We start from the raw sequence: 13,279 nt of genomic DNA on the forward strand, positions 1-13,279 counted from the left end.
CTGACAATAAGTTAATTTAAGGGTAAATTTTTTTAATAATGTTTATTACACATAATGTAAAGCTATTTTATATACGTCGACTTACGTTATTTGCACTTAAAAAAGTGTCCCTCCTTCGCGTACGCCACCCTTGTGGCATAAACGTAACGAGGCATACAGAGATGTAGTCGTTCTTTGGGGGTAGCTGACTCATTGTGACCCATGGGACTTCGGGAGCGTACTACCACTAGTTTCCCGAATCCCATGGGGTCTCGATATTTTTTAGACCGATTTGAAACTTCTGACACTACGCGAGAGCATCTATTCGTGTCTTTTTTCATAAGAATAAATTTCGCCGCAGGAATACGTATAAGATGAAACATATTGTCGATTTACAGCCGATGCTGCGATAAGAAGAGCTGCGGTAACAGGAACGAAACGCCCAGCGATCCTGTCATTATCGATCGGTGAGTGGAATCTATCATTATCTAACTTTCGCGGAACGAACGCGTTGGTATCGCGACGGCTATGATCTGCTTAAACGCGCGAATTTATCTCGCATGCGTTACGTAAAAGTTACGAGCGCGTTATATGATATCGAGGCGCACATGACGGAATCTCGACTTGACGGCGAACGTAATGACAAGAGGCGTCGATTTCGTAGAAACCGCCTCTCGTATCAGCTGGTCGTACGTGCTATCGTCGCTTTCAACGATCTACGAAATAAAGGTCCAGATAAGTCCTTCTCGAAAGACCAACGTATGAGATAGAGCTCCGTCTATCGTCGCGACCTAACTCCTAGAACATTTAGGCTTGCAAAATACGTTTCCTACGAGGTGCGGCGGGATAGCCGGGTAGAAGAGTACTCGAATACTCGGGCGTACTTATACGCCTTCCCACCTTGTGCATGGTGCTGCTCGTCCATGGTAACATAGACTTCCCTTATATACCTACTCGCTCGCTCCCTCTTCTTCCCGCGTACACGCTCGGTCTCTATCCTTTGGCGTGGCTAACACGGGGGTGTAGCAGGGTGAGCCTGGTATCTGAATAGGCTATAGAGTATCCTGAGATAGGAACGGCAGGAAGGAAGAGGTTTCCCGCGGGACCCAGGCCGAGATAGTCTTCAGGAGGACATCTTGTGCTCAGAGGTGCTCAACCCTCGGGTTTCGATACGCTAGCGGCTTCGAGCTTTCATCCATACTCGAAGGGATATGTGTTACGCGACGGTGACAGGCAAAGCCCGGTAGGCTCGCGTGTAACTATTTTTCTGCTCCTTCGAATCTCTCGACGTCTGCACCTGTTGGGTTTAACCCCGACATCATGTGACAGTCGTGTTTTATTTGTCAATGTTTGAAACTGATTTAATGGCAAAATGGGTGAAATTGGACAGTAACTCTAAACATGGATTGTATAAAGATATTTTAAACTTAATATTGCTAATTTTTAAGATATGTTACAAATAAATTTTGAAAATCTCGAGATAAAGTAAATTAGCGATATTAATAATGTTCTCGTGATATCAATATTGGATGATATTGACGCAGACCACGATACAATACATATTGTCGTAGTTGAAAGAATAATAACTACCTTTCCGTAAAGATTATGCAATCTCGTAGGTTGGGCTGATCGGTGAGACGATAGAAGAATTAATCTCGAAAATGCTCGTTCGGCACACGGCACGCACGCACTCGAATAATGTCGTAACAACGGCGTTGTAACGTGAATGCAACCACAATGCGGTCGCGTGTCGTGATGAACGCCACCCTCGAGTTCGTTCCGTAGACACGGTGGATCGTAACAAGAGTAAAATAAATGGGCAACTTCCGCAAAATTACAGGATTAAATCTTCACTATGATCGTCTTTAACATTTACTAATCAGAATAATCTTGCTGTATGCAACGTCAACGTTGACCACAATTATTTATGACAATTATTTACACATTAATCATGCACTAATCATGTATAATCATGCAAGTGCATTAATTTAATCGCTAAATTTAGCTACATTAGATATTGCATAATTCGAAACACGGTTCGGAATGTCATGTTTTTTTCATTTGTTACTAATTTGTTTATTACCAAAGTGCGTGTAATTTTTTTCTACGACTGATTTTTATTTTTATATTCTTGTAAATGAATATAAACGCATAAATATAAGACATTGAAAAAGTTTGTATGACAAAGTTTTGTGTGACAAAGTTTTGTGTTTATTAAATCATTACTCAGGCAAACTAACGTTATCTGTTGTCATTTTGACATAAAAAATGACGAGAAATAATGTCAGTTTTCTACCTGGGTAGCGTATAACGTATATTTAAAAAAATTCTGGAACAATTAAGTTACATCTTATTAAATATCAAAAAGACCTCTACACTGATAACTACTTTATTGGTTGCCTGCAGGAGAAATCCGTGGAAAGATGCACAACCATCGTTAATGCGTTTCCGAAGCGCTTTAAAACTTGTATCAAAGCTAAATGGTGGGTGTTTTGAGTGCTAATTATTACTTTTAACGTTTAATAAGATATAACTATAACGGTTTAGAATTTATTTTGCGTAAATATATATTACTAACAATTTACTAAACAGTCTAAACACAAAACTTTAAACTATTTATCACTCTGTATATATTCATAAAATATTTCTTTGTGCTTCTCGATATATAGATTTGTGTCCATATATATACTGTTTATGAGAACATATATATCGGAAGGCTAATAGATTTTCAGTCTCGCACAAAATCACAATGGAAAACGCGAAGGCCTGATCGAGAGAGAGTAAGCGAAGGGTATCAATGCCACTTTGATTGAGACGGTCCTGGTTGATTGTGACATGCTCACTCAGCTGTACAGAAAGTACAACGCGCCCCCCATCAATTTGATATACCTGACTGAAGGGAAAAACAATGCGTTCGTATTCCTAATCGTGATCATCCCTTCGCGCCACTTTCGATGCAATATCCGATCGTAACTTTCGCTAAAATCAACATCGGCACTTGTGACGCAAATTATACGCTTATAAATTTGACGTATATTATGTAATATTTAATTAATGTTGTAATAATTAAAGATTTGTAGAAATGATTTTTTTTTAAACCTTTTGTATTTATTGCAATAACTCTTTTTATTTTATGAGAAAAATCATATACGTTTCCTTCTTAGAGTATCGATTCTTTATTACTTGATATTTAATTTAATTTGAAAAATTACAAAATATATTGATGCTATACGCATATATTCTGTCAACCGACAAATATACTAGTAGATGCAGATTCATAAAAGTTGCAGAGGTTTTAACTCCCTTCTATACGCGAATAGCAGTTTGATGTAATCGGTCCATCGATCGATTGAAACGTGATGGCATCGATCGACGATAGGCGGATTGCGAGAACAGTCCTAGAGAAGCTGGTATTACGCTGGACTCGGAAACCAATTAACATGCATAATTAAAATGGCATTGTCGTGGCCGGGCAACGCCACGGGCTTCCCCGCCGACTGACGGATCCCCGGGGGCTAACGGCGTTTCATAATTACGAAAATCCACCCACCTCCATCGCCTCCTCCGCCCATGCGTTCCGGTGTCACTCTCTTTCTCCAATTGCCGGTATCCGCAGAAGCTCTCCCCCTGAAAACACGGAAAGGAGGATGGGAACGCGAGAAAAAAATCGGGCATCGGGTCGGTGTGCGATGAACAACGCACCCCGGAACTGCCACAGCCAATAACGTTCGAATAGGCAGGTCGCCAGCGCGATTGGCTAACTTTATTTCGCTCAGTGGGCAAGCCCTTAATTTCAGGGCATCGATCATAGCCCTCGTGTGCGCCCTCCGCGCGGTGCAGCGGCGCTCTTCCTCCTCCTATGTCGCTTCCTCTCATCCTCCTCCATGCGTTCATACCAGTCACGATGACCCTCAATACCGTGACGCACCTCTCTCTCTCTCTCTCTCTCTCTCTCTCTCTCTTGCCATTCCCTCCGTCAATTTGATGGATTCCATTTCGGATCCCGTGCGACGACGATCGTTTCGCTTCCCCCGTGTCTACACACGGCCTTTCCGAGGGGACGCAACGGCAAAATTTTGCACGGAAAAAAAATACTACAAGGCTGGTCAGCGCCGCGATAAAAGTTAATCCGCCCGTGGCCAGGCTTGAGCCAAGCAGATTTTAGATCGTTCTAATCGCTCAAGCGTCGAAGCGTTTCATTAACTGTTTAATGGAGCAGCAAAAAATTTGAAAATATTTAAAAAACTATTGTTCTTACTCTTTAAATCTGAATCGGAGTGGATAATCATTAATTACCCAGTGGCATACTTTGCACTGATAATTAGTGAAGTTTAACTAAAAAAAAGGAAGAATGTTTGAGCATTATATAACTAAAATACTGATATCTGCACTTTAATTTCAATCTTCTAATATCATATTCATTAAATTTAAGCACTAAAACAAGATTAGTTAGATCACGCAATAAAGATTAGCTAGGTTAGGGATCTCACATTTAATTCACTGATTACCAGTGGCATACTTAGCATGATATCAGTGATTATCCACTGATTCAGATTTAAAGAGTACGAACTTATATTTTCTTGAAAGAAATTCCTTTAGAAAGTAAAATGTAAATATCGATATATGCATATAAATTCGATAAAAAAATTAAAGATATATTAACGTGAACTCTACGAATATTATGTCATCATTTCACTTATAAACCAGATTTAAAGATTATAAAAAGAAGCACAAAAAAAAGCCTTAAATTTAATCTCATTTAAATGCAAAATTTTATATCGTAAGAAATTAGAAATAACATTTTAATGTTTACATATATCAAATTTTATAATTAAATAAATGTCTTACTGAAATCATGGAATGTTGTATTTAAAGAGAAAAAAGTAATATAAAATGATTTAAATAAAGTATAAATGCCAAGTACGAAAACATTTTTCACTTCCACGATATAGCTTGCGCAATGTTCCGTTATGTTCCACATAAATATCGGCTCACGATATTCTCTTCTCCGAGTCCAAACGCGTAACAATCAATCGTTACCTTAATTGATTGCGATTGATGGAGGACGCTCGGGCGATTTGACTGACGTCACAATGACATACGGATTGTCAATCAGTCTCGCTTGTGGCGTTAATGCATGCAAATCTGGTCGAATCGTGGCACGTTGTCTCACACCCTTGCAGAATTTCCATCAATATGGATTCGATATCAAGGCCGGTCAGACCGTTTTCTATGCGCTTGCTGAAAAGTCTTTCTACGCGAATGTCGCAATATTTTATTCAACCGTAATTGTCCATTTCTCCGGCAGTTCATTTTTTACCTTTTTGCCTACTGTTGTTTACAGCAAAAATTGACACTCTTTGAAAAGCATTTTTGACAATTTCGTCGTAATACGATGACAGAAAATTTTACACTTCTTTTTATTAACAATAATATTATGCATGTATAATAAAATATATTAAAATATTAATTTTATATGTGTACATATTTATCGTCATGTTAGAAATCAGTTGAAGTAAAAAAATCGACATTTGTTTTCGCTTTCCTACACATATGATCAACATGATCCTTTACAGAAATTTAATTCTAGAGAGTAAGACGAACATCCCAATGATCGGACATGTACCTATGTTTGGACATTTACACAAAATTTTATTTGTTTATATTATTATTAATCTCAAATGCTTTTTTAAATATAATGTAATTTAACAGCAATCTTTAAATACAATTAAATTATTGTAATAAAATATTGTAATAAAAAAAGTACTTATGATAATATATTAATAATAATAAATTTTGTGTAAGTATTCGGACATAGGTACATGTTCGGTTAATAGAACGTTTATCTTAGTAGATAAATTACTTGTTTTGAGAATTAAAAGCATTGTTGTTCGTTACTTTTAATACTCAAAAGATATCATTTATATTATTTTCAGTATTAGAGATTAGTCAGCATTAAATTGGATTTCCATAAGGAATAATAATAATTATTACATGGTGTGTCCACACTTTTCAAAAGCTACAAAATACCGATTATATGTAACAAGTAACCGGAAATAATCAGATCAGAATTGATTCTATTTTGCGTAACAAGTACGCATACGCCCCTATATCGGGCGACTTTTTAAATAAAAATAATTGGCAATGGTCGACAAAGATAGTACCGATAATAACAGGTTTTGACTACCAACCGTAGATGACACACATTGATAAGGAAAACTTATTAAACGAACGACGTACGCAATGCATAGAGACGCCTATTCATTGGTTGAGCGAAGCGTTCCAGTGGGAAATCTTACCCGATTATCATTGTTAGATTTCTAATTAGAACCATTCTTACTTTTTCAATTTTTTAACGCGCGATTTTTCCACGTTAAAATCAGGTTATATCGCAAAGTTATTTTTTACATTAGTATATAATTAATATAATACAACGCTATCGATTTATCGATAAATTATTATTATAACGTTAAGTTTAATATTATGTATATTGCAATAAAATAAATTTTATACATATTCTTTTTTTCTGAATGATAATCAAGAGAAATTAAATCGCGTCAGCATTTTTGGTTCTAATCTTGGAAGAACTATTTTCTGACGTGACTATTAGGGAAATCAAAACATATTAAGAAGCAGCGTACGGATATATTTTTTGTCTTTCTCTTTCTGTCTCTCTTTCTTTCTCTCCCCCTTCTCTTCTCTCTTGTAGAGCATATGGGTCTCTATAGTTGGCGGGGTATCACACCCTCCATTCTCGACATACCCCTAAAATAAATGGACGAGAGTGCGCGTGTACGCTTCTGTATTAAAACGAAAACGGCTGATCGTTCGAGCGCGAAATCGTCGATTAAATATCCCGGTATTTGCTCTACTAATTATTTTTCGGTGAATCATTCAAAGAATTAGCTGTGAACAACAATAACAAATTATTTTTATAAAATTGAAACAAAAACTGAAAAGTTTACAAATCATTTCAATGTTGTGTTACAATAACGTATTATTAACTCAAAACCAGATTTATAAAGCTCTTGATGAGAATTTCATTGATATAGCAGATATTTGCTTTACCATATTTTTTCTTATGCAAAATATAGAAACTGTGAACCTTTTTGAACATAAAGAGAGAAGAGAAAATACCAGGAGCTAAAATCGGTTTGGCTGCAATGTAAAGTCATAAATTCGTCCAATTAATCGATTCGATAAACTTAGTTTCTGTCTCTAATGTTGAACGAATATACGAGATAGATTTGAGGAGAGAGTTTTTGGCCAACGATCAGAATGCACCTAAAATATTCGCTCCAATCGCGATATACATCTCGAATCTATATTGAATATTATTGCTTTCTTGATCTATTCAGTTCAGTAGCTAATGGAAATTAGCTTATGCTAAGTTAACTTTGTCGATCCATTACGTATCATGGGAATTTGTTCTGGAATTATTCGGATATAATCACTTGATATACGTTTTTTTTCATACGTTTTTTTTTATTCTGCCCAAAAAAATCATTTGCACTCTGATTCGAATACCTTTTTCTTATCGTCACTTTACCGAAACAGATCTTTTAGCATATCTAATGATCTGTGTATCAATTATTATGGAATTCTTTAAATATATTATATTTTTTATATCAAATTTTTCAAAAGTTTTTTATTTGATAAAAATTACTACATATAAAATAATACGTATATCATAAAATGGGATATCTTTAACTCAAATAAAACAATTTTGCATCAAATTTGAAAAAATGCCTAGACAGCACGCATCAGAATATAACGTCTTAAAATATTTAAGATGTCTTTAAGATGTGTTCTGTCCCGATTTTGACATGTGTTTTGTTTGATCAATATCAATATTTTGAGTTAAATTTACGCAATTTTACGTATAAAGTACATGCAACGAGGATCTGTAAAATTCATTAAGTTGCAATATAATCTTTTTAATTTATATATATTAGCAAACTTTCTCTCTAATAACTTCTTTTTGACCTTGTTGATAATTGTAAACGCGTTTATGCTATTAATAATTTAATAATTTTTCATTTATAATTAAAACATTTATTAGAATAATCATTTAATAAAAATCGTTTAATAAAAATTTATGGTCAATATTGTTTGATTTTGAAAACATATCGATAGAATAACTTAAATGTTACGCACGAAATAGGAATAAAGCTCTTGGCTGTAAAAGTAGGACGCGTCGCGTACAATAAGGAAAACTCAAGACTTTCTAAAAGTCGTCGAGCAAGTGGATGCTGATTGGTCTACCCGTCTGTACAAAAAGTAATAAGTGCAGCTTCACTGTGGCGATGCGAAAGCCTAGCTAGATACCAAAATGTACCCTGGAGCCTCGTGACGCCACGGAATCTCTGCCGTACTCCGGACTTCGGCTCGATTCCCTTACGGTTATTCCACCTGCCGAGAATTACCCCGATACGGTATCCTTATTTTCGAAGAATATCTTAACAGCCTCCCTCACAGCGTCTGCTATTCTCTCCTTACATTGCCGAGGAAAGGGGTAAAATGGTAAGGTGGAAAAGCTCGGAACGTACCAGCCACGTCTTCGGCCACGGCGCTCTTTCGATCTAACTTCCTCCTCTCACTGCCACGGAATCCCGTCTTTCTTACTCCCGAGGAGAAGAAGCCAATAGGGAGAACCGATCAGCTTAATGCATATTGATGCGCGCCGAACTAAGTGAGTGAAAAATCGCCATCGATCTACCTTCCGGAAAGATAGAAGTATTCTCTCTCTTTCACCGCCGGCCTTCCATCTACTTACTCTCGTCGACAAAGCCCAGCTTATTTCGTTTTCTTCTTCCGGTTTCCATGCCAAACGAATCAAGCCGCGTACTTGTGCGCAGTTGTTAATTTGTGTATAAGTCAGAATATTAGAATTCTTCTGAATGTATTTTATTTTTTATTTGAGTCTTGAAAGTAAATTAACACACGTTACTCTTCATTTTTCTATTGATTTTTAATATTACATGCATCATTTCTTTTAATTAAATATAAATATAAAATTTTATTTTTAGAATATCGGATATGATTACGACTTTTTTTCTTATAAATATAAAATGAAGTAAAATTGTAGAATTAAATGACTGAAAAATTGATAAATTCAATACACTTTCAGACTATGTGTTATCACTTAACGCTTTCCGTGATTCTATACGTGAGACGATTATTTCCAGCCAATTGGAGAATGAAACCGTTTGGAAAGCGGCCCGATTCGCGCGAACTCGTTTTCGACGGTGTATCGTCTAGGCGTCATGTCGGTAGACCCTTGGCATTTTGTAGCGGCACCAACGCGGCATTATATGCTTCCACCGGCACTGCTTCTACCAGCCTCGTTGGGGTCCCGGTCCGCGGAACAGATGCCAACCGTCACGGCTCGCCGATGGCTGGAAGGGTGCCTCTAGATTGAGACACGGTGGATGACTCTAAATGGCATTCGGTCCTCTGCATTCTCTCCTCCTCCCCCCCCCCTCCCCCTCCCCCACGACCTCTCTCGCTCTTCTATGTCTTACGAAATCGATCTCCGCTCTTATCTCTTCTTCTTTCTCCTATTATTCTTAGCCAGAGTTGCGACACACTTTGTCTAAAGAGCTTTACTCTAGTTTCTTTAGCACGAAACAATTTGTACCACTACGCTTATCTATATAAATTAATTCCGATTTTGCAATATCAACATTAATATATTGCGTATGCAAAATAATATAAACACTGAAGACTTTTATTTCCTGTTCAAATAAAATTACAGAACGATGAATAGATAAGTAATCATAACACCATCGTTAATGGGTTACGATTCAGCGAGAGAATTGCACGAGCGCAAGGAAGGACTCGTTTGAAGGACGTGAGCAAACAGATCCGAGGGGCGCATCCGCATACACAGGGTCGTAGAATGACAACGTCGCGGTGGCGATCAATGGCAGCGATGGGTCCTTTCGAGGGGGTTTTAAAACGGTGGCGCCCATCGGCCGTATGTCAATCCCTCGACGAATCGCGCGACGCAAATTTAGAGAGATGTGGTAGTGGTCCGTGTTTTCTTTTCTCTTTTTGTGCCGTGCGCGTGTGCGTAAGCGAGAAAAATGAGCGAGAAAGGGAGCCAGGTTCTCTACTCTCAGAACAGGTGGTTACCAACGAAAGCGAACTAGCAGGGACCAGTGCATGATGTGGATTCGGGAGGGGGACCACTTGAAGAGTCGCGTGGCCACTCAATTACTTTCTAGAGCCTCTAAACATCGGGCACGTATCAATACTCGGATTGCTGCTGGCACGCTCGCGCGCGGGAGCAATAAAGTAGAGAGAGTGCCATTTCATTATTCCGATTCTATGGTCTGCGTAACCATCACTAAAAATTTATTATAATATATTAACTTATAATATATAAATTATAGTTTGCAAAATTACGATGATATTCACTATTTTAAAAAGATATTTTAATAATAGTGTATTTTGTTATACTTAGAAAAATATGTAATCCTGAATTTTTGTCAATACAAATTAACAAAGCAGTTCTTGATGTCTAATAATTTCTGTATGAATTTTATAATTTCCATTTCAAATGAACTGTGTCAATTATATTTGTCGATCTTAAAACATATTTCTAAATTGAAGCTGAAGTATTTAACATCAACAAATTAATTAAGCAATTTAAGATTTATTGATCTAATGAACACCTTTGAAACGCTGTAAAAAATTTATTGCGAAAAAGAGACTCGAGTACAGATTTACACGCGGGTTTGAATTTCGGCTAAAGTAATAGATTTTTGCAATAGATTTTTACAGTATTTTGAAGATGCTTATTAGCATCAACAAATTTTAAATTGTTTAATTAATTCGTTATTTTAGTATCAGTTTAGAATTATGTTTCAAGATCGATAAATAATCTGCGTGTAGTTTGTTTAAACTATATTGTAAAATTGTAAAATTTACACAAAATTATTATTAGGCATCAAAAACCGTTTTAATCGAATGTGGCCTTTTTCGCTCATATATTGAATGTTTTGTAATCAATTTTTACTTATATTATCAAAGTTTTATATTTATTTGTTCTTTCGTCTTTGTAAAAAAATAATAATTGTAAAAATTGTTTACTGCATTAATGAAAAAAAAATATTTAGGAAAAAGGAATTAAGTAAAAATATAAAATATTTTTGTAAAATGAGAAAATGGCAAAATTTCCACTCTTGGATTAAATGAATCGAATTTACATTATACGTAAGTGGAGGGAAGAATCTCTCGGTTTACTACAACCTCAGCATCGATCAGTAGGTGACTTGCGTGCGACCGCTGTAAGGGACTGCGGGTAAACGATTACAAAGCTTCTCAGTCTTGTGACCGCATCAATTCGTGTTAGACCCTTTTGCCTAGCTTTCCGCAGAAATCAAGATCGCTTTTCCATCATCTCCGATTAATAAATATTCTAGAAGGCAAATGTTTACAAAGAAAAGAGCGAAATATTTTCTCTTCTTTACGCAAGTGGTACAGAAAGGAAGGAATCTGAAAATCCTACGAGAAAGACACAACGAAATAGTGGATTGACACCTTGGAATTCGACTTAGTTTATCGGTAGCACACAGACATCGCACGCACACCTCGTACATTTTGCGCGCGCTCATACTTGTTTGCTTTTGTATAGATCGAATGCAGAAACTGCATCGACGTATACAAGCAGATAGCTTGATACAAAAGCCAAATAGCTCGCATAGCTTGGCGCCTCTCGGCTATCCGTCAGGCTCGAAGAACCCTTCTTCCTTCCTGGAGCATCCTGTCCTCGCCCTGTCCGTCCTTCTTCCACTTCCTCATCGGCCGTGTATCGCTCTTCGGCAATGCAGAAGGGTCTCGTCCTACCGGGAATTAAACGGCGGGTTTAGGAAAAACGGGAAGTCTTTGCGAGCCTGTCAATCAGATGTCCATGGTTTTGTACCTATCTGGTTAATGATGATCCACTGCTCTATCTCGTTGGAATCACGAGCGTCTGCCATCCCCTAACACGGTGCGATGAAAATAATGAGCACGATTGTCACGATGGAACGTAAACTGCGGGACTTTGAATTACTAGAATTTTTCAGACGATCTCGAAAACTTTTTCCCAGATTATCAGCCGTCTATCGATTTATCACATACTCGATGCATCATAGCGACAAAGACAAAGAATTCATAACGTGGATTCCATAAATCAATTAAGATAACAATTATTGAACACTATTTCAATGAATTTGAAAATTTTATTAATAATATTTAGAAACATTCTATTGCTGGTTTTAATATTCTTTCTTGAGAAATTATGATTAATATATATCAAAAATTTACGTTCAAATTACATAACACCTTTTTTTTATATATGTGTCAGTTCATATGTGTTATTTTGAATATCTTGTAAGTGCGTTTGCATTTCATAGAATCTGTTACCTTTTGCATCTTGGGAAAGATATGCTTACGCAAGCAGATTTTAAAAATACTTTTACCGCGGTGAATTTATTTATCATTCTCTTCTCTGCGTCGAACCTCCCGCGCGTTCAAATACAGAATGACAAAACTAGAACGGTATCATTTTGCCGGCGTACAGAAGCAGGAACGAGAAAAATTTTCGTGGGCGTCCGACCGTGTTACCGAATGGGACGATCGAGGCGTCGAGATTTATGCGATTGATTCGAACGGAGCGGAGTGACAGTACAAGGAAGCGCTCTTAGTCCTGGTGTCTCCGCTCCTCCGGGAATACATCTCCCTCCGAAGCGCCGGTGTCCGAAGGATCTCTATAAATTTGCATGTAGAATACTTGCGGATATTCTCACGAACGATAGGTGCGGAGGATAGCCTGTCGCATCTGTCGTCGCGCGTTTCGTGAGTGCTCCCACTTCTCCGAACGCCTTGCGTCGCCTAATTTCATTTTGACAAGAGCCAGAAGCCGTTATTTTACACGAAATTCGAGAAGCTACCGAGAAACGAGCTAGCGAGTCACTTGCTTCTCGTCGATCTCAGTATTTTCACGCGTATTAGGAAGAAACCGATTGCACACGACATATCAAAGAACAGATAGGCTAGAAATTTTTTGAACATTTTTTATAACATTTTAAATTTAAAATTTTTTTTTATACAATTGGAACCATCCTCAAGATATGCGAATCTGTGAGTTTTTTCGAACGAAGAATGAAGCGAAGGTTGATCGTGCAAGAAACGGAACGAGGAAGAAGGACTGTGTGGTTTCGTGGGTAAACCTCATGAATATGTTGTCCGTGTCAGGATTTTGTGGTTCGAATATGCAAATACTGCGTGAAAATTGCGAATTGTATGTAGG

At 37.2% G+C, this 13,279-nt stretch overlaps 1 protein-coding gene across 1 annotated transcript in view; it reads left to right on the forward strand.

Moving 5' to 3' along the window:
* Window positions 1–13,279, forward strand: part of LOC108748275 (transcription factor collier) — an 85,038-nt gene that overhangs the window by 28,664 nt on the left and 43,095 nt on the right. Inside the window, exon 6 of the mRNA XM_018486323.1 lies at window positions 378–446. Coding sequence (XP_018341825.1) covers window positions 378–446 — 69 coding nt within the window. The remainder of the gene's footprint in view (window positions 1–377; window positions 447–13,279) is intronic.

The sequence above is a fragment of the Trachymyrmex septentrionalis genome, unplaced genomic scaffold (genome assembly GCF_001594115.1).
Source record: "Trachymyrmex septentrionalis isolate Tsep2-gDNA-1 unplaced genomic scaffold, Tsep1.0 scaffold22, whole genome shotgun sequence".
NCBI classification, from domain to species: domain Eukaryota; kingdom Metazoa; phylum Arthropoda; class Insecta; order Hymenoptera; family Formicidae; genus Trachymyrmex; species Trachymyrmex septentrionalis.